We start from the raw sequence: 27847 nt of genomic DNA on the forward strand, positions 1-27847 counted from the left end.
TGGATTTGGAGACACAGCTCAAGGTGCTATGCTGGTAACATACATAAGAGCTCAATACCTGAACAATGACTATTATAAGGAACAAATGTAACTAACTACAATAAAAGGAACACTAATCAGACAAATATAGTTCCTTGGGAATTTTTCCACCCTCAACCTCTAAATAAATATTTTATTAGAAAAGATAGAAGGTGCCAAAGAGTAAGACTATACACAGCTGCAAAATTAGCAAAACATATGAGGAGGCTTTTATGTCTTTTGAGGTCAAAATGTGTTCTCATGATGATATATATCAGTAAATTTAATTATAAACTACCACTTCTTCCTATAAATGGCTCTCCTTTTCTCAGCACTAAGAGTCTAATATGCTTCTCTAATTACATTAATTTTATCTTAGAAATGATTTTACAAGGTAAACATCAAAACTGTCATAGGATGGACTATGTTATCAATTATTTTTAAAAGATAAGAAAACAAATGAGAGCCTGCTATAAACTGTTTGTTACATTGTCATTGTTTTGTCCAGCACAAATGTGGGTGATCAGCTGATTTCCCTAACCTCCAAGTAGTTTTTTATTCCTGGATAGATGAGGTAAGCTTGGCTTAATGAAGAAACCAGTTAAAAATGCAAATTCTTCAGACTGCCTTTTAATAAATCCAACTTCCTAATGTTAAAAACCACTGACCAAACGATACTTTCAAGAAGCCTTATTACTCAGATATATATTAGGTATAAGAAAATTGAATCCAATTTGAAATGAATTTTAAAACATAGTACACAGACATCACAAACCCCCAGAGCACAATACAAAATAGTCCTCTAAGAAATATAAACATTTAGTATATAAGAATGTGAAACCACATAAGAAAAAAATTTCTTCAAGTAACTAAAGTTTACTTGTTAAAGATTATTTATTGCACAATGTATCAGTTCATCCTAAGAGTAAAACACTGTTACTCTTCACTTCTAAATTCAGTACAGAGTCAAATTCATTGTCTTAAACTAAAGTTCTACAGTATTATAATATGCGTAAACCCTTTGTTATTGAGTTAGGATAGGGAAAACTTTGTAACATAAAATAAATTCCTTACGGTCACGAAACCATTTCACAAATCCTAGAAGGCACACATTGTATTACCTATCATAGTAAGTGCATTTAAGTACTTCATAATTAAAAAAGACAAAGCTGTACAGAATACAAAAAGTGTACATTTCATCCATTAAACAAATTTACAACTTTTTACGATTAGTTGTTATAATGTACGTAATATTCACATCTAAAGAATTATCACCCAGTTTAATGGAGTAAGCAAAAAACTGCTCATTTGTTAGATAAGGCTAATAAATACATTTTATATTTCACAGTAGATCAGTTAGTGTCTTGGAGCTCATACTGAAAAGTAAAAAGGTTTGGGCAATATCAAGTTACTGTGCTCACTATTAAATAATTCCTTGAAAGGTGAAGGATTCTGAGGGGTAAAATCATTGGCAATACCTGGGAAAGATCCAAAAATCTGTAAAGCAACTTTGTTCATTTTCAGAAACATTCTTAAATTAAGCAATCTGAGTTGGACTCAGCAAGTCCAATCTAAAGGATTTAAAATCTTAGAGCTGGAAAAGATATCAGGGGATTATTTATCCCAAAGTTTTCAAAATATGTCCCATAGAATACTAACAATCCATGGAAGAGAGTCAGGGTTCTGCAAATTTGACTTAAATTTAATTTAAAAAATACACTTTTCTGGGGAAAAAATTTTAATTTAAAAAACAAGTCCCATCATACAACTGTGTTACCAAATTCTAATACACTGATATCACCAATGTATTAATATATGTTTTCATTGGTTGACTTTATAACATTTAGTATTACAGTACATGAAGTTTATATAAAGAAATTTATATTAATAAAATATGAATTTATAAAGTGATGTAGGTTGTGCATAGAGTGCATGTATATGGGAGTTCTGATAAGATTTTACTTGGAAAAAAAAGATTCTACTGCTGAAATTAAGTGTGAAAACCACAAATAAAGTCTCAGTTTCTAAAATATGAACCTACAGACCAGAGGAAATGACTTTCTCAAGGTAACACAACGGTAAAGTGCATTGCCAGGTCCGTATGATAGAGCCCTCAGTACTCTGCATAAATGCCCAGAGTGAGTATTTAGCTATTTGGTACTGACCTGCCCCCATCATGAATGTCAACCAATTAGTTATCAGTATTTTGGGGTAAAAATCAAGCCACCTTTGGTCAGAAATTTTTCTTAGAAATGAATTATTTAATTTGCATGCCTATTAAAATCCTAGTATCCAAAAATTCTGCCATCAATAAGCAGCAACTTAAATTGTATACTTTGGTACTTCAAATTATTTGTAACTTACCAAGAAGTCAGGAAAGTTACATGGAATGTTAACATTCTTTTAAAAGGAGACATCGGGCCCTAGTTTTATTATATGCTGACATAATAATGCCTAACATAAAACAAAAATTTAACTTTATAAGCAAAATTTTTTAAAAAGAATAGTTGAAGTGCCACTGAACATTATAATTCCATTATGACTGTACTCTTTCAAACTATTTCGAAGGAAGTCGAATGAAACAGTAAGAAAGCAAAATTATCTCCTAATTTTCAGAGGTGTTTTATGTATGTATGGCTAAAAGGCTACATCCTATTTTCTTCTCTCGTAATCTACCTAAGAAGTTTGAGGGCTTGGCCTCAGAAGGATGCTTTCAAGTCAAGAAAATAAAAGCACCATAAACCAATATTGAATGATTTTACATAATTTAGACATATAAAATTTAGGATCTGTGACAAAAATTTCATTCTGAAACTCCAAGACGCATGAGCATTATTTAAAACAGTTCCCCAGCTGTGGGAAAGTATTTCTAGACGATTCCCCAGCAGAAATCCATTTACAAGGCAAAGTCATGCGCAACTTTATAGTCTTCACCCAAATTATACAGCATGGGGGGAAAAAAAGCTTTTAAGTAAAAAACATGTAATTCCAAAATGCACAGCTAAAGTTACGAAATAACTGGATCATTTCAAGTAATAATTAATAAAGGAGTAATAATTAACCACAAGGGGGCATACATAATCCTTGGATTTCAGCAGAAAGACTAATTTAAGTAGTAACATGCACTTTGAAGTATTCTACATTTTCAGTCATTTAAAAATCTCTTAGATAGCTACAACTTTTTAACATTCATTGTTTATTTATTTTTAAAGTTTTTCATTGATTCTAGAGAGAAAGGAAGGGGAGGAGAGAGGAACATTGATGTGAGAGTAACATCAATCGGTTGCCTCCCGTATGTGCCCCAACTGGGGATCGAACCCGCAACCTGGGTATGTGCCCTGACTGGGAATCAAACCCGTGACCCTTCGGTGCACGGGACACTCTAACCACTGAACCCCACTGGTCAGGGCTCATGGTTTATTTTAAACCTAACTAAACAGATTCCAGAATGCTCCTACCCTGAAAAATAGTAGTATTTCAGAAGCCTCTGGAAATGTTGCTGTTATCTCAGCAAAGGATTCAAGAGCAATTAGTTCTAATATGCTATATTAGAGCAGATAAATAATAGAAAAATATGGTCTAAAACAGTAGCAAATTTTAGTTTACCACAAATGGAAGACATGAAAAGTTTATCAAAAGAAATGGGAGAAATTGTCAGAAAAGTGAAAATAAGAGGGCAGGGAAAATTGAGTTCTCGGTGCCTGCGCCACAACATCCCTGCATTCTTTCCCCGTGACCAAGTGCTTGCAGCCCACAATAGCAACAAAACACTTCACCCCCAAGGTCACGGTCTGTGAGGCTGGCCTGCCTCATCAGCCATGTTAAGAATATAGTTAGCCATATCATCTTCAGTGGGTGCATCTGACACCACCCAAGATTCATTTGCTCCAGTCATCTGCAGGCGACAAATAGGGCAATTCCTGTGTCGATCACTCCTATTAGAGAAGTCAAAGAACAGTTTTCTTTTCCTTTTTTAAAAACAGGTTTGTTTGAAAAGTAATACATGTACATAAATTTTAAAAAAGTAAATAACATAAAAGTATGCAGTGAAAAACAAATCTCTCCCTCCATCCCAATCTTTAATTCTTATTCCCAGGGGCAGCCGCTCCTACCAGTTTGTCAGTGTATCTTAGGCCATTACGTACCGGTACACGTTAGAGCCGTCCGTTCTTTCAAACATACACTGTACGAATATGCCACCATTCAGTTAGCTAGCCTCCCACAGAAGAACATTTAGGTTTTCCCCTACCTTTTGCCATTACAAACAATAAAATGGAAGCATTCAAAGTTTAAAATGAAATATAACTTTACATGCAGAATAATTTTCCTGATAGAAAAAGAGCTTATATATGATCACTTAAATAAGCTTATGTTTTCCAAAAGGATTTTTTTGTCTTGTCAAACATTATTTTGGAAATTTCAAAAATACCATATTGAGCCAGAAACATGTCATGCAGGGAGAATGCTTTTCTCTTCATCTCAGTGAAATGTGAGACCAAAGAAATTAAATTATATCAATTGCGCTTTGGCTTTTGTGCAAAAACTAAGAAATCTGTTCCAAAAACTAAATGTGAGAGCTAGAGCTGGCATATATTATTCAGATTCTTTTCTGGTTCCTCAGAGAGAGACACTTTACAAGATAATTACGTGTGCTCTTTTGTGCACAAGTCACAATTTTAAAAGTCAACTTCTGCGTCTGGCCAATAGGGACAGACTGGACATCAGACAAAAAAGGACAATAATACCTGTGAAGTGTGGAGCAAAGAAGGTGAGCCCTACAACTGCCCCAGCTTACTGCCTTGGCAGGCTCCTCCCCTAGTTGAAGGGACGGGGCTGAGAATCTTGGGAGGCAAAGGCAACTAGAGTTCACAGTGCAGAGAACTGGTGTGGAGAATGCTGCACAAAGGGAGAATTCCCGAATCTACCGAAGGTCCCCTGACTGTATTCAGCAGAGTGTGTGCATATGAGGAAACTACTCCAGGCTGAGGAATCACCCAAAAGGATTTGACAGGACAGTACTCAAAGCTCACACAGGGCCTGGGATATTGCCTGTTCCCTTCAGCCAGACTGGAAAACCTCGTAATTCACAGAGCATTGAATACTCTGAAGGTTCTTGCCTCATTAGTAGGACATAATTCGCTCTAAACTAAACATGGCTCTAGTCCTACCAAACAAATTGTACAAGCAAGACCCAAAAGGATCAAACTGTTTCCAAGTAATTATATCCCAGAACAAAGCTCAAGAATATTTATAGTAATACAAAAATATCCAGTACCCAAAAAGGTAAAAATCACAGTCTGGCACCCAATCGAGAACTACCAGGCACAAAAAGCAGCAGAAAAATACAACCCAAGTGAAGAGAAGAATCAGAACCAGTCCAGAGCTGGCACAGATGCCAGAAGTAGCAGAGAAGAAATGAAAGGTAATGGAACCATATTCCATGTATTAAAAGAAAACCAGAGGAAAGATCGAACACATTAAGTAGAGACACAGAAGATATTAAAAGACTCAAAGCAAATTTTTGAAGTAACAAATACACTGGATAGGAATTAATAGCAAGTTAGGCACTGTAGAAAAAAAGATTAGTAATTTGAAAAGACATCGCAATATTAACTATCCAAACAGAGAAAATCACTCAAAGGGGGGAGGGGGAGCAAGGGGAGGGGGAAGCGGAGGGGAGAAGGGGAGGGGGGAGGGGGAGAAGGGGGAGGGGGAAGCGGAGGGGGAGGATATAAAGTTTAAAAAAAAATTTTATTTGTAACAGCCAAAAATTGGAAACCACCCAACATCCATCAGCAGGTGAATGGATAAGCTGTGGTGTATCCATATAATGATACTACTCAGCAATTAAAAGGAACTACTGGTATATGCTATAACACGGGTATATCTTAATTACACTGAATGAAAGAAGCCAGACAAAAAAGAGTATATACTATATGATTTCAGTTATAAAAATTCTAAAAAATCCCAATTATTTTACAGTGACTGAGAGCAGAGTAGTGGTTGTTTGGGCACTGGAAGGGAGGGGTGGAAAGGAGATTTTACAATGGGACACAAGGTAACTTTTTGGGGTGATGGACTTATTATCTGCATTGCAATGGTAGTCTTTGTGCATGTGTACATGTCAAAACATCCAACTGTACTTTAAGTATATGTAGTTTATTGTATATCAATTATAAATGCTCCTAAAGGAGATTCTTCTCTTGTTTTTGTTTTTTTTCCCTCACCCAAGGAGACTTTTTCCATTGCTTTTCAGAGAGGGGAAGGGGGAGAGAGAGATAGAAACATTGATGTCAGAGAGACACACTGACTGGCTGCCTCCTGCACACACCCAGACCAGGGCCGGGGATTGAGCCTGCAACCGAGGTATGTGCCCTTGACTGGAATCAAACCCGGAACCTTCAGTCCACGGGATGAGGCTTTAATCACTAAGTCAAATCGGCTAGAGTGAGATTCTTATTTATAAAATACTAATGAGCTTGACTAGCTCATCTCTCAAGTTCCCTCCAGATCCAGTTTTTCAAGGGTTCGTATTATTTCTTCTAATAATATAAAAAGGAACAGTGTAGAAATAAGAAAAAGGGAAGCATGTCATTCTAGACTCAAGTCAGGCACAAATTTCCTTATAGCAAAAGTAAAACACCGAAACTAAAATATACCCCCACATTTTATAAACTTCAGGTATAAAAATAAAAATATTTTTAACTATTAGGAGGCATGGCACAAAATTCAAAGTTCTAAAGAACAAAATCTTATACTAACTACAATATTTTTGTATTTTAAATTTATTCATATACAGGCTCCCATTTGACCTTTGTATACTTCGCATGTATATCCCATGATGACAGCAGATAACTTACCATTTATCAATGCACTTCTGACAAAAGCTGTGAGCACAAGGCAGGATGAGGTCAACTCGACCATCCATGCAGATACAACATTCCTCCTCATCAGTCAGCTGCTTCGCCCTGCAATGTGAAAGCTGAGCTGGAACAATGATATTCTCTGCTGTCATTATAGTTTAAACTGTTTCCATTGCCTTAAAAAGCATTATCAAACAACTATGTGCCCTCATGATAAAGCAAGTGACTCATGCAATATCAGACTAAATTAACATACCTTTTAGGGAAGGCAATTATATTAGGAAAGAAGTATTAAGAGGGGCAAATTTCATAAAGACTGTATAAAAGATAAATTCTGCAATAGTTAAAAAGGAAATATGAACAAAAACTGGAAATATTCAGGTCTTTCTGAAAATAACCCATTTAAATCATAGTTAATTTATATAAATGAATCCAACCAATATATGATTTATTCACCATGCAGGATACAAAGCTCTCTAAAATACGGACCTTGCCATCAGGGCCTTCCTGTGCTGATGCTGATAATGAGCATATAAATGAAAAACAGCTTAGGCGTAAGTATCGGGTGCTACAGGAAATACAAAAGAGATAGAAAGTAGTCTCGGTCCTCAAGGAGCTCTTTCACCTTGGGAAGAACAGAGATGTCAAATCTTCTACTCTAGCCATAATTTAGAGCGCCCTGAATGAGCAGGTGCCTTTGCATGTGGTGTTTTTCTTTCCTGGAATACCCTTGTGAGCTTGGTAAACTCCAACCTCAGTAACTCAGCTCAAAATATCATCTCCCTGTTCTCCAAACCAATATGTGCCTCGATTAAAGAACTTACATGCTGTATTTCAACTGGCTGTTTATTGGTGGGTTTATCTATAAATTGTAAATTTTTTGAATAAAGGGAGTTTGTCTTCGGTTCTCAATAAATATTTCTTGAAGGGACTTTAATTTGCTTTTATCCTTTGTGCTGTTCTGTAATTGTTAGGTTTTGTTCATCAAGCATGTATTACTTTTTTAATTATACAAAGACTGAATGTTCCAATGTATATCCACTAGACTATAAGTTTAAGGGTAGAAACTATCTCTAACATGTTTTTAATTCCCTGCTGTGCTTATACCACTATATATAAGACACTGATATATCACTTTAAAATTCATCAAAATTTGAACATAAACAGAATATAAGCAAATGTCAAATGTGCATTACTTGTACTAAGAGCGAAGTAACGGAGGAGGAAATGGGTGTATTTCAAACTTGTTGGAAAGATGAGGTAGATAAACGATAGGATTTTGACAGAGAACATGCTAGGTGAATAAACTAAGCTGTGGAGGTAAGAAAAAACCTGTGTGTGTATGCACACACGCTTGCAGCAAGGAGCCTGGCATGATGCTCTGGGAGAAAAGTTGCTTAAATATAGCAGAGATAATCTGATCCTTGAATATCAAAACAAAAAGTTTAAACTGGTTCTGACAGGCAAACTACAATTAGAATTTGATCAAGGGAAAAGTAATACCCATTGAAATAATATTTTAGGAAGATCAACTGGGAATGCAGCATGAGGGACAGTCTAGAGAGGGAAGAAAACCAATTAGGCTCTTATTTCAGCAATTCACCTGGGAGATAATTAGGGCCTGGTCTAGGGTCATTATGAAAAACAAATCATCAGGATGTGGTAATAGATGAAATGTTACGCTTCAGCAATAGGGCAAAATAGGGTAGCCACTGAATTGAAATGGGTAAACAGAATGAAAACCTAGATGGATATGAATCTAATGTATTTGATTTTTTTCTACATATGTTTATTTCAATGTTTAAGTGCCTTTTAGGTGCTACATACTGTGCCAGGCCCAGAGGAACTGGAGTCTCTGCTTTTGAGGAGCTTACAATTTACATTTAAGGATGTAGACTTGGGTGTCAATAGCAGAGAATTAACAGAATCCATATATACTGACAGGTTAGATGAAAAGAGGGCTATGAAGAACAGCATTCTGGATAGAGGTAAAAGAAAGAACAGGAAACACAGAAGCAGCAATGGAACCTGTATAGTGTTCACCTGATTTTTTGCTACCTTCCAAGCAGTGCAGTGACCAGAAGAGTCTTGCTCTACTTTTCCTTGTTAGACCACTTATAGAGCATTCATTTCTATGCTCCCTACCCTGAAAGACATACTGACAGATAAAGGATTATCCAGGAAAGCCTCCAGGACACAGAGAGATTCATATAAACAAAGGCTGAAGGGACTGAGGATGCTTATCTTGGAGAACAGAGGCTCAGTGGGCACCTGATTATGTTTTCAAATATGTGAAGGCCTGGAAAAGAGACTTTTTTGGTGGAATTCCAAAAGGCACTGCCACTGAAATAAGCAGACTACAGTAATAATTTAGTGATAATGACAGTTAACTCTTACACACATATAATTATGGGCTAGGTACTATTCTAAGCAATTTACATATATTAACTCAATTCTCTCAAGAGTCCTACGAAGCAGATACTATTGTTATCCTCTTTAAAAGATGAGGAAACCAAGGAAAGAGAGTTTAATAACTTGTTCAGTCAGTTAGTACAGTCAGGATTTGAACACAGGCAATTTGATTCTAGAGGCTGTGCTGTGTGGCCTTGAGAGAGCCAGATTTGGGCTATTTGAGGAAAATAATACAAAAGGGAGGGTTTCACCGTAATTAGAACCATCTGTATATGAAAAGACTTGCTTCTCTGAGGTGAGTCCTATATAACTGCAGGTATTCAAGTACAAATTGGACTATCACTTGCCTAAATGCCATCAGTAGAATCTTACCATTCAAAGTGTTGTCCATGGATCAGCAGTAGTGACACTACCTGGAAGCTTGATAGAATCTCAAGCTCCTCCTCAAAACCACTGAATATCAAAATTTAGGAAGCACTGTAGTACAGGGTTTTATGCACCAGAGAGTAGTAATGCAGGTTGGAAGCATGGCTGTACTGCCAGACAGGCCTGAATGTGAATCTCAGCTGGGCCAATTTCTACCTTTGTCATTTATTTGCCTAAACCTCAGTTTCCTCATCTGAAATGGGCTATTTCCATGGGGTTGTTGTGAGGATTTAATGAGTTTATACATGTAGAGCACCCATCACAATACCTAATACCCTATAAGTACTCAATAAATGTAAACCACTAATAGAAATATTCATCAGATGTAAGGCTGAACCAATTAATACCTCATAAGATCCCTTTCAACTTGAAAAGTCTGGTTTCCTATGAACTACTGTATTAGGGTGTAACTAAAAACCAAAAAGCATACAAAGGCAAGAAGCAGTCCTAACCTACTGATCTGGCATTGAATTTTCTAGTCTTGAGGGCACATGAAAAGGAGTAACACCCTATCTCCTTCACTAAGATGATTGCAACGAGAAAAAGGTATTACTTTCATTTCATTTGCTATGACAGAGCTTAAATACACTGGTAAATGCTATTCTTGGCTTTAAAAATATTATGTATAAATAATCACCATTTTGAAGAGGGAGAGAAAAAAGGCACAAAGTCAGACACTTGTCTTTGAAAGATTAACTTTACAAAATACAGGAAAGATAAGCCTTAATGCTGCCTATAATGCTATAAAACTCATTTTGAATTTCAGTACCACTTGTACAGCCCAAACCTAGAAAATCAAACAATCCTATTAAAGATAAACAGAAAATGATAAGTGGAAAATACAATTTTATTACAACACAGTATTTGGAAACCAGTTGGTTAAGAATAGACCAGATAATGCAACTAGAGCAATAAAAAACAAATTCTTGTTAAGCATATTTTTAACTTTAAGGTAAGACACAGTCAATACAGGTTTCTGCTGTCTACCCTATATAAGACAGGATGTCAACATGTCTGGACCCAGGTAAGACTTTCCAATGAGGCGTTTACAAATTTAAACTTGGTCATAGTTGTCAAATGGCAACAGGTGGGAGCTTTAAAATGCCAAAAACATTATAGAGAAGAAAAAGGAAGTTTAGACAGAACAATAATGTATCAGGCCTGAGTAAACAAGCACCAGCACAGAAAACACTAGCTGACTTCATTTTCTCTGGTATACGCAATATGTACATAAACTCCTTGTTCATTCCTGAATGTACTGCCAAATCCTAGAGCCAATATTTATAATTTTAATGCTCCAATTAGATACTTTTAAGGAAAACTGGAATGGTTCTGCCATTTTTGGACCTAATTTCCTGGAGGGCTTTGCTGTAAGAACCTAAATATCTATTATAAGAGGGGTATTAACTGAAGCTCTTTTGTCATTAAATGCAAGTATGTAGAGTAGTGAGTGGATTCATGGAATCAGGGTTGACAGAAATATTACCTGGTGTTAGCCACTTCAACTTTTCTTTAATTTGGCACTCCAACCATGTCCTGAAGCACAGACTAACCCAAAAGCTGATCTGGGATATAATATCATTGAGACAAAAAGTAACGTGATTTAAGATGTCACAAAGAGCACCAGCAAAAATATTAATGAGATTTCACTAGCTTGCATATTGGAAAATGAGAGAAACCTGGTACTTATGTATTGGATACCTTCTCATCCAAAGACTAGCCTGGCAAGATGCCTCAGATGACATGTTTTCATCAGGGTCTTCAGAGGTAGCGCTCTGTGCCAGCATTTCTGCTGCGTGACTGGTGATGTCTTTATAAAGCTGAACAAACTGGTACAAGTTCATGACCCGCGATGCTTCAACGAGGCCACAGCTTTTGTTAATCTAAAAGCACAAAGAAAATGAAGAAAAGCAAACACACCCCAAAACACTGATAATTTCTCAGATCAAATTTTCCCAAAATGATGAACAAGTAGAAGTTTTTCAGGTTTACAAATTACCTGACAAGAGAGTCAGAGTCTGAGCAAATGAATAATACCATGCTCCCTACATTTGTGGGGTTCAAAGTAGCTACACAAATTTATCTCATTTGATACTCAAATAGCCCAGGAGGGTTGATTAAACAGCATCCAGTTTAGAGTTGATGAGGTCAGGTGATGTTCCCAGACTCAAGAAATGAATTTTAGAGATCAATATTGACAACTGTCTTCATTTTAATTTCTTAAAGAATTTCTTAACTAAAGTACTTATTTGAATCCAACAACTACATGCCATTCTACTACAACTGAAACAACAGATTGCCTTCTTGAATATCTTAAGTTCTAGTTTATACCCAAACTTCTAAACTAAAGTGAGAAAATTATATTGAAGTAAATCCTAACAAAAAAGGTTATTTTGAAATATAGCAAAAACTCATTTAAAATGAAGCAACCAGTGTCTACAGGTTTGTACTTAACCCTGCTCTAGCTTTTTTTTTTTTTTTTTTAAATATATCTTTATGGATTTCAGAGAGAGGAAGGGAGAGGAAAGAGAGAGAGAGAGATAGAAACATCAACGATGAGAGTCATTGATCAGCTGCCTCGTGCACGCCCCCAACTGGGGATAGAGCCCGCAATCCGGGCATGTGCCCTAACCAGGAATCGAACTGTGATCTCCTGGATCCTAGGTCAATGCTCAACCGCTGAGCCACACCCTGCCAGGCTAGCTTACACTCTTAATGTGTGGACATATTTGGGGCAAGTGTGAGGTAATAGGTAAAGAGAGATAATATTGCTTTCAGGTTGAGACTCATGGAGTGGGGTATATATTCACTTTTGAAATGACCAAAGCTAGTAGGGTTGAGGGCAAAGAACATGTATTAATTAGCAACATATTAGAGATGTGAAAAATTTCCTCTCAACACAGGAGATGGTAAGGAAGACTATGGGAACAGAAGCAAGGAAATCTATTAAGTGCATATAAAAATAAATGGAACAAACAAAATCAGAAAATACTTAGAAAGAAATGAAGAACACAGGGAGAGGTATAGATAGAAAGCCTTAAAATTGTGAATGAGGGAGGTTTTGAATTGTGTTGATGGAACTTGGGATATGAGAAAGTGAAGTAATTAGGTTACATATTAAAAAAATTATTATAGCAACATTTCCATATTTGGAATGAAAATAATAATAGTTGTGACTAGCATTTATTGTTTACTACTTGAGAAGTCAACAAGAGGAAAAACAGAATCAAGTGTGAATCAGATTCCATGTGAAAATGGCAGAACCATTGCTAGTAATTAAAAAAATGATTAAATTTTGGAATGGCACGATCTATATGGAAATGAATATATATAATAGTCCTTGCAATAAAAGAGAACAAACAGAATTAACTGTGACAGAAATTTATAGATTACAAAACAGATTTTCAGAGTGGAAGAAACTGCCAGTCTTCCTTTGGAACTGCATAACTCAGAAGAAATTAGGGAATAATTCACATAGATATAGTATTTAACAGGAAAGTTTAGCAAATTCCAACTAATATAATCATAGGATTCATGCAACAAATATTTACTGAGTACACATAATGTTATAGTTAATATGTGCACTGCTCTAGGCACTGGTGACATTGTGTGTATAACAGACAAAATCCTGTCCTCGTGGAATTTACACTATAGGTAGGAGAGAGAGACAATAAAATACAGATTAGACAGAAATAAGTTTTATGGAGAAGATGAAACAGAGGAGATGAAATTCTAAAGGGCTGTAAGGAAGGCATCACAGAGAAGATGACATTTAAGAACTAAAAGGGGTGCAAGAATGAATCATATAGATATTTGGGGGAAGGATAGTTCCAGGCTGAGAGAATAGGGAGTGCAAAGGCTGTTAGGCAGAAATGTACCTGGCAAGGAGTGCAAGGAGTCCAGCAAGCAGTCCAGGGCGGTTGGAATAGAATGAGAGGGAGGAGGAGTGGGAGAAGATAAGGTCAAGGAATGAGGTGGGGACTGAATGTATAGGACTTTGCTGATCATGACACAAAAGGAAAAAAAATCTCCTTACCCAGGAGTTCTTTATGGGTTGGTCAGGAATGGACTTCAGGGCACTCATGAATGACCAATTCACTAGTTTTACGCACATGGATGATTTTACTGTTTGTATGTTTTAGAGCATGAGTTGGGATAGAAGAAGGCCTAATAAAATTTGTTCCTTCATTTTCACCAAAAGTTATGTGGCCTCAAAAAGGTTAAAAGCCAACTATTCTAATCTACTCATTGGTGGATGAGGCTTCCTAATACTCTATGATAGCTGCCATTATAACTTTTAGCACAGGCGATTTAGTCAATTATCTAAAATTTAAAGATGAACTAAGAGACAGTGTATTGATGATGAATTATATAACTAAAAATTACAGTTCTATAACTGAAAATTTATAACTAAATTTCCATTCTATAACTAAAAATTACTAAAGCAAAACAAAAAAACCCAAACCTTTCTAACAGATTTAGAAATTATTATTAAATAAATAAAACCCAGTGTTCTTAAAAGAAATGATCTCCTAAGATAACTAATTTTTAAGGAGTCATCTTAGAGCTAAGGAGGGTGTCACCTTAGGATTCTGCGGCCAGCTAAATCCAGAGAGAGGGGTAGAAGGTTTACTATCACCTTTCTTGATTATAAAAAATCTCTGCTATATGGTAATTATGCAACCAGTGAGATTCAAACAGTTAACCTGGAAGGCAATAACAGTATAAAAACTATGTTTTATACAGTTTTATAAATAAATGTAACAACAAAATTATAATCAAATTATTAACATTTATTTCAGTCATACTATATTCCACTATTAAATGTGGTTCTACCCACCAAAATAACTTAAGCTCTGCATGGGAAGCCTCTATCACTCTCACCTTGGTACAGACCACCCGTACAACCACTTTCCAAAAGGCAGAGGAATCAGACCCAGGTTGTACCTCAAAGAGAAGATGTTTTTCCTGGCTAGAAGCTACTTTAGCAGTTCTGAAAAGAGACAAACGTATTTGTTAATTTTATGAAGTCATACAAAATAATGGAGTCATGAAACCAGATTCAAGAAACACTTTAAAACAGAGAAGGAAATTTGAAGAAAACACACAAAGACAAATAATAATAATGATTGTAACAACTGGATTCTTAAAACACAGGAATAGAGAAAGTTTTGATTAAGAGTACAACTTAATTTCCAAGGTTTTTAAAGTCAACAGCATAGTGGAATGATAATTATAAATCTTTTTGTCATATCTAACATCTCAATGGTCTTTAAATTTTTAACAAAGACATCTACAAAAAACATATCCACGGAATCAGGTATTTAAAAGAAAAACTAGCTGGTTTCACTTATCCAAATTTTTATATCATGCCATCAATGCTAATTTAAATTGGTTCAAAGGTATAAATATTCCTGCTCCCTTCTATCATTACTCACATTTCTGTCTGAGCACCAGTGGGGGTATTACACTCAGAACAAAGTGACTTACAGCTAAATAAATTGAGGCCATTGAAAATTAAGCAACTAGCCTTAGGTAACAAAATCTGCCAGGGAATGTAATTCAGCTGTGCCAGCTCTCAGCTGTTTCCTAGCTATCAAGCCACGCTTCTTCTGTATAGGTTTAACTTTAGTTCTCAGACAGCACTGCACTTATAAAATGCCCAACCCTGGTCATGAAAATTGGTTTAAAAACCAAATCCAGACAGAAAATTCTTATGCTAAATAAATACGAGGAAAATATTCTTGACCATCACCTCTGTATTACACAGTAAACTTAGCTTGTGGGTGCTTTCACAGGACACATTTTATTCAGTATCTTTAGGCAAAAAGGCAAAATTTTGTATAGTAGACTAGGTTTACATAAGTCCTAAGACTCTAAAGGGATGGTAAATGTCACTGCTTATGCTGCGTAAGAGTTGAGCCAATAGACATAAAAACCATTCCACTCTTATGATACTATTAAATTCTCAACCCAATTTTACTCCCTAAGAATATGGTCCCAGAAGGAAGGCCTCAAATACTACCATTTAGACGATCTATAAAAAAACAAAAAACGGAGTAAGTAAAATGCTAAAGTTTTAAAAACCAACGACTACATTTTTATTATAAAGATCAGACAATACACAAACACAGAAAAATGTAAAATCTCACTGCCCCTTTTTCCACCAACTCCCCAGAGACCCAGCATGCAGCTTCCTAGTTCATTTTCTACGTATTTACATATATAACCATATAGGATGATCCACATATCTATACAGGGCTTTTTAAAAAAATAAATGAAATCCAGTGTTCTTAAAAGAAATAATCTTCAAAGATAACTTTAAAGGCATTCTTTATTCATTATGACTGGCTAGTAACAGTAGACTCCAGTCATATCCATTAAAAGACTGTAATTCCTTCTCTTTATCTAATGTGTTACAGATGGTGAAGTATGTTTCTTATCAACCAATATAGTTATCACATAGCTAGGGAGCAGGTTCATGTATCTTACCCTAAACTATTAATAAGGACTGTAATATAAATTTATACTAAGTGGGTCCAGACTTCCTGGTGATGTTGATTGGTTTTTTGGGAGTTTAAAGAGATGTTAAAGTGGGATAGTTAAGGTGGGATGGTGAAAAAACCTTCAGACTTAGAGAAAACTGGATCTACCATTAATACTTGGGCAATCATTTTAGGCCTCAGTTAAAATGTCCAACCCTCAGCAGAGTGCCTTGTACATACAATGGGCTCAGTGAATGTTAGCTAAATTGAACAGGCTAAAGAGAGACCCTTTAAGATCTTATTAAAAGGCAATGCCAGAATTACATCCCAAGGGAGATAATACACACACACACACACACACACACACACACACACACACGGATGTAGGTGCTGCTATAGAAAGACTTAACAGAAAGAAGTGACATCTGTTCATCAGTCACTAGTGGAGAAAACACACAAAGAAAAAGTAGTATTTTAAAAGCATAACAATCTGGAGCCATTCAGGGACAAAGAGCCCTGTGTATTTTAATAGCTTCTATTACAGATCAGTATAAAAAATGACATAATAAAGAATAAATTCACAAACAAAAGACTAAATTCTATTAAATACGCTCTTTAAGAATGTAGAGAAATTTATATTCCATTTAAAACATTAATCTACACAAGAGTTAAGTAGAGATTTAAAGATGTTAGCTGGTTAGAAAATATTAGTAACTGAAATACCTTATTCTACGATGATAAATGAATTATTACTATATATGTATTTCTCTTGCAAAATAATGGCAGTGTGAACAAACATAGAAGACCTATTTATTTATTAACCAGATGAACTGGTTGATATATAGAAACCTGAGTGCCCTTTGACTATCCCAGGAGCCTTTTTCTAGTCAGGCTAACTGGCATACTCTCGTTATGTACCCCTTTAGTGCTTTAAAACAAGAACCAATTTATATGCCTGTGTTTAAAATTTAATTTTATGTTCCTTCAATTTCTTTTGTTCCTATTACATATTTTAAAATAGCCACATAGATGGTCTTACAGTAGGTAATAAATATTTGCTAACTGCTGCTGAAAATATTAAGTCCTATCAATCAATACTTCTGATTACCTCTCACAGTCATGACATGCGGGACATACATAAGGGGGAAAAATAAAATGAAAAAGAGCAAGCCTTACACATCATTAAGTTCAGCTATTCTCCCAAGAAATTCTTCGTAAGTTAAGGAGCCACTTTCTCGAACCAATGTGACATGTTTTGCTACTTTTTCTGGTAACTTGTTAAGAGCCAACTGCGTCTGATCCGAAATTTGTTGTCCCATGATGAAATGATGTCTTTGAAGTCCAGAGTGTTGCTTCACACAGTTTCTGTTAAATATATATAAAAATTACTATATATATATACACACACACACACATATATATAAAATAAACAGCAATATATCCATCTCTTCAAGAAAATAAAAGAAAAACTAGGAATACATTTAAGTGAGAGTTCAGTAGACTTACATAGCCTAACGTGGAATTTATTTAAGCTATATTTTTAAAGTAAAGTTTTATATTTCTACTTTTTAAGATCACATAGCTAAATGAGAAAACAGGATTCACTTATATTATTGGGAGAGTGATGAATCTCTAATTCCTATAATTTTGCCAAGTCAAAAACCACTACACAGACATGCACATGTGTATACACACACACATGTGGAGGCATTTAAGTGACTCTATTTCATGGGAAGCGTGTTTACCTTATAAAATTTTCCTCAGAACATTTCTTGACTATTTACCACGTGTCAGACTCAAAACTAAGGGCCTTCCACATATTAACTCATTTGTTCCTTACAACATTAGTGATTTCTGAATTTCAAAGACTAGTAAAAGTTTAGAGCACCATGGTATTGCACATTTATTTTAAGTATGGATAGTTGTTTAAAAAAAAATCCCAAAACTTAGCAAAAAATTTAAAAAGAACAATTTATAACCTGAAAAGGATATATTAGAATAAAAGCCCTTCCAAGGCGGCCATAGCTTTCCACTGACATATACCACATATATGCACACATGCTATTGCCCTTCCTTTTTTTGTGCTAACCCAAACTTGTGAAAACATCATCAGAGCCAATGGTTGTAGGCCAGTGCTTGGAAACCACTGTGTTAAATGGCTTTTAAAAAAATTAAATTCAACAATATTATGTGCTTGGCATTGTGCTACGTTCTAGGGATACAACAGTGAGAGAAAGAAACATGGTTCTTGCCACTGTGGAGCAAGAGACAGTGCAGAAGAGACAAACAATCACGCCAATAAATATATAATTACAAAATGAAAGTGCTAAACCAAACAAGTACAGGGTGCTACAAAAGCCTATAAAAGGGGAACTTATCTAGTCTTGTGTCAGAGAAGAAGTCCTTGGCCAAACAACATTTGATTTGAGGTCAGTCAGAGTTAGCCAGAGAAGAGGGTTAGAGGCATGGTGAGGGGAAAACATTGAAGGCAGAGGTCACAGAAAGTGCTTGACATAGGAAGGAGCATGGTAACTGCAGCAATAAAAAAGGCCAGAGTTACCAAAGCAGAGAGGCAGAAGGAGAGGGAGACTGGCACCAAGAGATGGGCTGTTTACCATTTTTATTGATGACCCAAAGACAAGACTGCATGCCTGCCCAATCTGTGGATGACTAAAACTGGAATGAAGAATGCCCACTGAATACCAGAATCAAGACTGAAGTAGGTATTTTCTGAAATGAAATAAATTACATCAAGTGTGGCTAAAAGTTAATCCTATGTTTTGAAAAGCCAACTGCACAGAAACACATAGGGAAGATGTGCTGAAGGCAGTTAAAATATGAAAGGTCTGAGGGTTTCAGACAAAATAAGCCGACTTAGTAAACAGGGACAAGAAAGATGTTAAATATCCTAAACTCCTGCTAGCTAGAAGCAGATGTCCAGAGCAAGAGCCTAGTCCCACTGTGCTCTGCAATGGTTAGACCACACCGACATTTGTGATCAGCTCTTAGCAGTCACACTTTTAAAGGGCACCTAATCATTTGAACATATTTGGGAGAGTATGCAAGATGTTATAGACTTAGAAAAGGAAACAAAGCAATTTATTCTAGCTAATCACAGTTTAGCAACAACGTGGAGCAACATGATAAGTTTGTTCAAATATTTGAAGAGGTTTCATGTGAAAGAGGGAGTAAGATTTATTTCATATAGTTAGAGAGAAGAGAACGGCCAATTTGTGTAAATTAGGCAGGTTTCAGGTCAATATAAGAAATTTCCTATCATCCATAACTATTTAGAAGTGGTAAGGGCTGTCTTATAATTAATGTATGTGAGCTTGTTCTCATTGAAAGTGTGGAGGTGTTTAAAGATCATCTTATGAGAGTTTTAGAGATTTCTGCTTGGGTGAGAAGTGGGGTAGGTGACCTCTAATCTAATATTTTACTCCCAAAATGAAACTTAAATTCTCTCTAGCTTTCCTGTATCAATACAATCAAGATGCAATAAAAGACTTTTTAACCAACCAGACTGAAAACTTTAAATTACACTTACATTACTTTAACAAAGAAAAAAAATCAAACTTTTGAAATATAGTCGTAACAGTGTAAAAACATTCAATGGTAATTTAACCAATGTGCCCATCAAACAGATATTTAAAGAGAAGCCTTAGTTACTTATTTACTGAATTAGAAAATGATCCTTTTTGTTTCTGCATTGTTTTGATCTGGTGCCCTAACTTTGAACGGCAAGGTTTGTAATTTGAGGCAACATATTAATTTGTTACCCTGTAATTGCATTTGGTATCTGGGAAACCTGATCACGACTAACTCCTCCTATTAGAAGGGAACACTATCTAGAGACTACTAAAAGAGCCTGGAACAGTGGTTCTCAACCTGGTTCAGTGGAGAGAGCCTGGAATTTATGGTTCATTTTGAATACCATAAGATAATGATAAATAATAGTATCTACCCCTAGTATAAAAATGTCTCTGTCATCTATCTACAATATAAAACCACACCCAAGGATGCATGTTCACAAAAACAATCTGTTGAGGCTCCCCTCTAGTCAATCCACACAGGTTTTTTAGTGTCCCTCTTTGGTGACTCTGTACATTCTACTATCGCAGCACATATGGCAGGTCACCTGACTGTGGCCCTCTGTGAGCCTCTTGAGGACAAGAGCTATGCTCGCTCTTCCAGCAGATACATAAGCATACAATAAATGTTTATGAATGGATACAGTAAATATTGTTTACCATTTTTGTTTTTTTATTCACTCAGTAGTCTTTTGACTCTTATTTATCTGTTTAGTCAGCTACTAGTAATAACGTGGGGAGAAGCTGAAGTTAAAAAAAATACACGGAAGAGAAAAAATTGAGAGAGAAAAAATTGTAAAAATTTATCATTCAATTAATATTTATGTAAATTGAGAAATATTCATTATTTGATATTAGCAAAATACTTCCTTCTAGATCATGGAACAGTAGTATTGCATGGGAACATAATTTGCAAACCACTGGCACAGAATTCAGCAAAAGACAAATCTCTGGTCAAGATTTCTCAAAGAACTAGCAGCTCTCCTACTACTGTGCCACCTATAATTTAGTCCTCTCTAGCAGGATAATAATGTACTTTCAAAAAACATTTGAAGGATTTTTAAAATAAAAAACAACTGTTATTCTGAAACATAGGAATATCAAGGATTCCAAAAATGCCACATTCTCTAGTGGGTGGTAACATACACTCGATCACTTCTTTTTCTAACAAATGAATTGCTGTAATTCAAATATTCTTTATAAAGATATAAAATCACATCACGGGCAAAAACTAACCAACCAACCCCCAAACCCAAACCCAACCAACCCCAAAATCCTCCATGAAAACTTAAAACATATCCATTCATAAAAAGATTAAAGCGAAGTTGAAAAGCCTGAACAAGATAACTAGTTCATAAGTATTTTAGTATTTAGAAAACCGCTGAAAACTGCTCTCTGTGAAATTTTGTCATCAACTACTTTACTTACAAAAATGATATTTAGAATTGAAATAATCAATTATTCTCATCATGAAGTCAATAATAAAAAAAATGAGTGATAAAAACTAAGTACTAAAAACTAGGTCCCTAAGGATACACTTTTATTACTCATTGCTTACGCAAACCATCTGTAGGTTGTTTTGCAAGATAAGAAATTAACAGCAGTTACAACAGATACACAGTGAAACAAATTAGACTAGTAAGAGTCACTACAGAGCCTGGAATGCCTGTTCTGGGCTCAAAGATCTTATTCAGATGAAAATTTTTATAGAAAGAAAAACTACCAAAGGATGGAGATTAAGGATACAGATTTCTGACAGCACCCGTGTGTTTACTAAGTACATTACATACGTAGTTTGAGAAATACACTAAATCCTCTCTGGACCCTCCCTGCTCTTTCTGGGAGGAGGGTAAGGCAAGTGTGTTAGGTGTCTGGATGTGAACTGAGAAAGATTAAGTTCTTACACGAAATGACAAAGAACATGCTTTGGAAATCTACAATTAAATTCTAGAGGAAATTATTTAGAAATGGCGGCCAGGCAGCATCAAAGGAAAGGGTAAAAGTCCACACTGTTTTTGAGTCATGGACTCAGAAGCATCGCTTCTTAGAGAGGTGACTTCAGATTAGCGGTGGCTAATTTCGGGTCGTGGGTATGAGATGCCCCGGAAAAAATTCTGAATGGATGGGGCGCAATTTAAAGCCATAAGAATGGGCGGAGGCGAGTGGAGAATAACTTTATACAGAAAATCTCAGAATTAAAAACCACAGGCAACTTTATAACTAAGCCAGAGGAAAGTACCGACTCACTGGGTGCCGTGAAACGGGGGCAGGGTCAGGAACATGGGCGTACACTGCAACTAAAATAAAGGGGCTGGGGATGAATTTGAGTAAGTCCACATTTTGTAAAACGATACAATAACAATTATTAGCAAGGAAACGTTCTGTGCCAGCCGGGTCTCAAGGTAGGTGGTTCAACAAGGCCAGGCCTCTGGGAAGGGCAGTCCAGCTAACCGGGGGCTGGGGGCAGCCCAGGAGCGTTTCTGAGTCCGGCAGCACGGCAGAGGGTTTCTAAGCCGGGGTACGGGCGCGGCTGCGGAGCTCGGGGCTCCCAGCCGCACCGGCCTCCCCGCCGCCTCCGCGCCCCCTCAAGCGCCCCAGAACTTCGAGCTGTTAACCAACAGCCACGTCCGCTGCCCGGCGGACAGCGCAGGCGGCAAGATTCAAAAGCGGTTCCGGGCTCGAGACGGACCAACGCCCTCCGGTTTCCCCAGACCCTCCCCCTAACACGACGGCCGCCCCCACCCGGGCCCCTGGAAACCGCCGGCTGGGGGGGCGCGTCCGCTGCAGGGCCTCCCAACCAGCTCCGCGGCCTGAGCTGGGGCCTAGCCGGGCGGCGCCCGCTGAGGCCGTGCCCCTCCCGGGCCGAGGGTCGCGGAGCTGGCAGGAAAGCAAACGACGAAGGGACAGCGCTGCGTACCTCACCCCACATTCAAGTCATCGCGCTTCCGGCCGTAACGGTGCCGCCGTAGCCCGTCACTCAGACTCAGGCGGCGGCGGCGGCGGCGGCGGCGGCGGCGGCTCGGCGCGCGACCCGGTCGCACGTCAGTGACGTAAAAGCTCTGCCCGCCCCGCGTTGCCTGGAGACGGCGCCCAGCCTCCCCTGACCTCCGGGCGGCTCGCGTGCCCCGCCTCTCCCCGGGCTCCGACGGGGAAGGTGGCGGCGAAGGCCAAGGCGGGGACGTGCCCAGTGGCGGCGGGAGAGGCCTCGCCGGGCGGGCTCCTCGAGGTCGGGCGCCCTGGGATGGCCGTGGGCACGGCCTGGCCTCTCCTGGCGCCGTCTCCGAGGGGCTGTTGACCATGGCCACTCTGTGAGCCCCGGCTTGGTTAAGGATTGGATTCCCAGCCACCACGTTTTAAGCTTCCAACCCCCCACTGGTCTTAGTGACACAAAGATGACCTCGTTCCTTGCCACAGAATGGGGTGGATTATGCTCACCTGGCCAGATTAAGAAGCACAAACGAGAACATTTGGACAGTGACTGTCACAGGGTCCGAAATGGTAAGCCCTAATAAATGGCAGCTATTATTATTATTACGAACAGGGGTTAGTGATTTACGGCTTTTCAGAACGTACATAGTCAATAATGGCTGCCCATGAAGTACCCGTCGGGGTGTGCGCCCCAGATGATCCTAAGCGTCTTGCGGGCGCTGCGCTCGCCGCAGGAGTGTGCGCAGGCGCCGGCCGGGGAGCAGCAGGGCGAGGCTGGGACGGAGCTGCGGCGGCGCCGTCGCCTCCCTGCTTAGCGGCTCCAGCACTGCTTACACTTGTTCGTGTTGCACACCTGCCCTTCCCAGTCATTGTGAACTTGTCCTGTCCTCTCGTAATAAACAGCTCATACTTATGGACCATTTACTACGTGCCAAGCTCTGTTCTAAGGACTTTAAAGGTATGAATTCGTTTAACTTTCACAGCAATCCTATGAGGTATCGATTATTAATGTCTTCATTTTACAGATGAAGAAACAGGCTTAGGAAAGTCAATTAAGTTTTCCAAGGCCAACAACCAGTCAGGAGCAGAGCCAGATTCAAATCCAAGCTAAATGACCCTTGAGCCTGTGCGTTTTACTCTTGTCCTAAAATACTTCAGTCAGATGAAGGGCCAGGCCCACGTCTGTCTGTGTACTCCTTTTTTATCCTCATTGGGCACGTACTGAGGATTGTCTTCCTGTCAGCCAGCACAGAGCCTGGCATGCGATAGATCAATATTTGAACATTTGATGAATATTTGAATGCTGAAAAAAACGAAGACTCAGGATTACCATCATATGTAAAAGCAGTTCAATTTCGAAGAGGTATTTGCACATTGCAACATTGTTTATAATAGCCCAGAGGTGGAAGCAACCTAAATGTCCATCAGTAGGTGGATGGGAAAAGAAAAAGTCCTTAGCACATTTTTTAATCAGGCTATTTGGGTTTTGTTGTTGTCATTGTGATTGAGTTGTAGGAGTTCTTTATATATTTTGGATGCTAGCAGTGAATAATTGGACATTGAAATTTTAAAAATACCATTCAGCAGCAAAAAATAAAATACTTAGGGATAAATTTGATCAAAGATGTGAAAGACATATAAACTGAAAATTACAAAACATTGAGAAATTAATGATCTAAATACAAAGATATATCATGTTCATGGGTCAGAAGATTTGGTATTTTTAAGATGTCATTTATCTCTGATTTGATCTATAGCTTTAAAGGCAAGTCCAATAAAAATCATAACAGTAATTTCTCTGTGGAAATTACTATCCTAATTCTAAATTTATATGGAAATGCAAAGGACCAAAACTTTGATCAAGAAAAGCAAAGTTGAGGGACTTATACTACCTGATTTTAAGACACTTCATAAAGGTAGATAAATGGATGACAAAATAAACACATAAAAATATGCTCAACATCATTATTCATTAGGGGAATGCAAATTAGAAGTACAGCCAGATAGCACTGAACATAGCCATTACTAGAATGGCTGAAATGAAAAAGACTGATCTCGTACAAAGTGTTGGCAAGGATGTGGAACAACTGGAATCCTTATATACAGCATGTTGGGAATGTAAAATGATACAACTATTTTGGAAAACAGATTGGCCATTTTTTAAAAAGTTAAACATACACTTACCATATTGATCCAGCCATTCCACTCCTAGGTATTTACTCATGAAGATTTGTACATGAATATTCATAGTAGCATTATTTATAATAGGCCAAACTGGAAACAACCCACGTGTCCATCAACGGGTGAATGGAAAACAAATTGTGGCATATTCACACAATGAAAAACTACTCAGAAACAAGGAGGAATGAATGACTGATACATTCAACAACATGGGTGAATCTCAAAGTAATTATCTGAGTGAAAGAAGCTGGAGCTTTTCAAGCCCCCCACCCCAAATACATACTGTGTGATTCCACTAAGATAAAATTCTAGAAAAACCAAACTACAGTGACAAAAAGCAGATCAGTGGTTGTTTGGAGATGGGGGTTGGAGTGGAAAAGAGATGGGTAGGAGGGTGGTATCACAAAGGGGCGGGGGAAACTTTTTGGTGTGATGGATATGTTCATTTTCTTGATGTTAGTGGTGGTTTCACAGGTGTATATATATGTCAAAGCTCATTGTACACTTTTATCATGTGCAGTTTATTGAATGCCAAGTATACCTCAATAAATTTGAGGGAAAAGACATATCTGTTTAAATTTTAAGAAACACTCTATTTCAGCTGAATCTGAGCCTTGGAAGAAGGAAAATCACTCTACAGATTGCTTTCAATTTTATCAAATGGGGCCATTGCTCCTTTTTGTATGTCATGGGGAGTGCAATGAGGAATGGACTATTGGAGAGACTAAAAGACTATTGAATTTAAATTAGCATTAAATTAGTATAATTATTGATATCTCTAGATAGTTCCTTCTCATCTTAACTTTGCACAAGCATAATGTATTAATTAGAATGTAAAACAATAAGACAGTAATAAGGATTATCTTAAAAACCATAGTAGAAGAGATTAAAAATTCTCTCTGGAATTCCTATCATGAAGTTATTTTGTAGCAGGATAAAGAAACCTTTATTTTTCTTACATATTAAAAAAGTGTAGGAAAAATGTTTGTAGGATACCATAAATATAAGTAGTAAGAGCTATGGAAGAAGAAACATCTAAGTTAATTGTTTTATAAGAAGGATCCTTTTGTAATGAATCTTGCAATTTGTAATGTGTATTCAGAATTTCATAGTTCATATAGGTCTTTTCCAGTTACAACGCAGAGGCGTCAGTAAAACTGTAGTAAACACAGTTCTGCAGTGAAGACCAGGAAAAGTTCAGAGCCTTTTAAAATGATATTTTTCTAGGAAAGTATGTCCAATGCCTCCTGCTTTTTGTAAGGTCACTAAACATCTGTGACAGGACTGTGGGAATATATGGGGAAGCTTTTCGTGGTTATGGATTGTAAACATTTTTAACTTCCTGTTGTAAAAATAATAAAGTTGGTAGATCTGTCTAATAAATCATCTAGTCCAACATTTTTTTACAGATGGGGAAGCTGAAATCCAAAGATGGGAAGTGTTTCACCTAAGGACAACAGAGCAAGTTAACTAAACTGGGTTAGAATCCAGATTTCCTGGCCACTAGTTTCATGCTTTTCCTCACAAATACTTTACTGTGTGTAGTTATACGAGTGTAGAATATGGAGAGACAGCGGGTCATTTACAGTTAAGATTTAGGCTTCATAATCTTCCAGGATTCTCCTTTCTAACTGCTTCCACGTAAGCTCTGCTTTTAGTTTTACACATTTGGGGAGCTTATGCTCTCATAGCTTCAATTATCACCTGTATTCAGGTGATTCCCGAATCAGCATTGCCAACTGTTATCTTTCATTGTTGTTCCCATCCTGTATTTCCATATTTACGTAGAATATCTCCATAGGAATGAATGTGCCACAATAATGGCACCTGAATTCAACAATTGCCATATCGGAGTGGCCTCAGTACTCCATCCGGTCTACCAGGCTAAGTCATACGAAAAGATTTCTTTCTGTCTCCTCAAGCATTCTGTCATGGTGTCCTGTACTTTCTTTAAAATTTCTCCTCGTTTGATTTTTTTATTCTTTTTTATTTCTTAGTGTGTGCTAGGCACTGCTGTTTTTTTGCTTGTTTGGCTTTGGTTTTTGGCACTGTTAAGTGTCCTATATTTATTAGATCATGTAAGCCTCACCACGGTCCTAAAAGATAGGTGTTAAAAGATAGATACTAACATCATCTCAATTTTACAGAAGAGAAAGCAGTTCTAGAGAGGTGAAATAACTTGCCAAAGCTCACATAGTTCATTAATGACAGAGGAGGGACTCAAATCCACGGTCTGATTTCAGAACCTACCTCAGGTTTTAGTTACTACACTGTATTTCTACTACTGGGTTGAACCCATTCTTGTCCATTCCATACTATCATCTCAGTCGAAGTCCCATGTTACCTCACAGATAGGTTAGTATAATGACATCTTAGCTGATCAACTTATCCTGAAACATATTTATTCAGTTCATCTTGTATCTTGCTGCCAGAGCAAGCAACTTAAAATACTATATTAAGTCTACACCATAAAAGTGCTGATGTTCAATATTAGGCCAGAGCAGGTCAACAAAATGGACCCCAGTCTTTGGGAACCCATTATAAATGGATGATTTCACCACACCATTGCCCCAAAGATGTGTCTGGATCTTGGAGAGAGTCGGTTCTGTATATTACCTACCCTCATTGTTTATCGTGTCAGTCCAAGTTGCCTCCCGCACCCTTCCCCCCAGTTCATCAGCAGGTCCTGTGATCACCGGTCTCCTTATGGCCCAGTTTTCTTTGGCATACCTTGTCTTCATGCACCGCAGACTAGCTTCCTCTCCGCCTCAGCCATCTCGGTTTGACCTCAGGAATTCCCATATTCCTGTCAACAACTCCTCTGCCATTATCTGATTTTCCTTTGAACACTTTCTGCCTTACTGAAACCAGAGGAATCCACTTCCCTGATGACCTTTTTTGGCTAAGAGACAAGTTAACATTCTCCTTTCTAGTTGTCAGTTCC

At 37.5% G+C, this 27847-nt stretch overlaps 1 protein-coding gene across 3 annotated transcripts; it reads right to left on the minus strand.

Annotated features, from left to right (window-relative positions):
• Positions 1 to 893: 893 nt before the first annotated feature.
• On the minus strand, positions 894 to 22803 carry RNF141 (ring finger protein 141). 3 transcript variants are annotated; one of them, XM_087821730.1, is made up of 6 exons: positions 22717 to 22803; positions 17381 to 17569; positions 14604 to 14712; positions 11421 to 11602; positions 6879 to 6986; positions 894 to 3953 (listed from the first exon to the last, which is right to left on the minus strand). In XM_087821730.1, exons 2-6 carry the CDS (start codon positions 17521 to 17523, stop codon positions 3803 to 3805), a joined length of 693 nt encoding a protein of 230 aa, XP_087677856.1. In that variant the 5' UTR covers positions 17524 to 17569; positions 22717 to 22803; the 3' UTR covers positions 894 to 3802. The 3 variants fall into 3 exon arrangements, with proteins under 3 accessions (XP_087677856.1, XP_087677855.1, XP_016062115.2); XM_087821729.1 differs by having other exon boundaries at positions 22712 to 22799; XM_016206629.2 differs by lacking the exon at positions 22717 to 22803 and adding an exon at positions 18820 to 19717.
• Positions 22804 to 27847: the final 5044 nt, after the last annotated feature.

This window comes from Miniopterus natalensis, chromosome 11 (genome assembly GCF_054644295.1).
Source record: "Miniopterus natalensis isolate mMinNat1 chromosome 11, mMinNat1.hap1, whole genome shotgun sequence".
Classification (NCBI taxonomy): Eukaryota; Metazoa; Chordata; class Mammalia; order Chiroptera; family Miniopteridae; genus Miniopterus; species Miniopterus natalensis.

Excerpts from the sequence above, each read along its gene's own strand:
- RNF141 (XM_087821730.1), bottom strand. The coding sequence starts at position 17,523 with ATGGGACAACAAATTTCGGATCAGACGCAGTTGGCTCTTAACAAGTTA. Across the intron at positions 14,713-17,380 it reads ATAGCTGAACTTAATGATGT|AACTGCTAAAGTAGCTTCTA; the intron begins GTAAGGCTTGCT and ends GTCTCTTTTCAG. Across the intron at positions 6,987-11,420 it reads GCTAGTCTTTGGATGAGAAG|GGCGAAGCAGCTGACTGATG; the intron begins GTATCCAATACA and ends TTCACATTGCAG.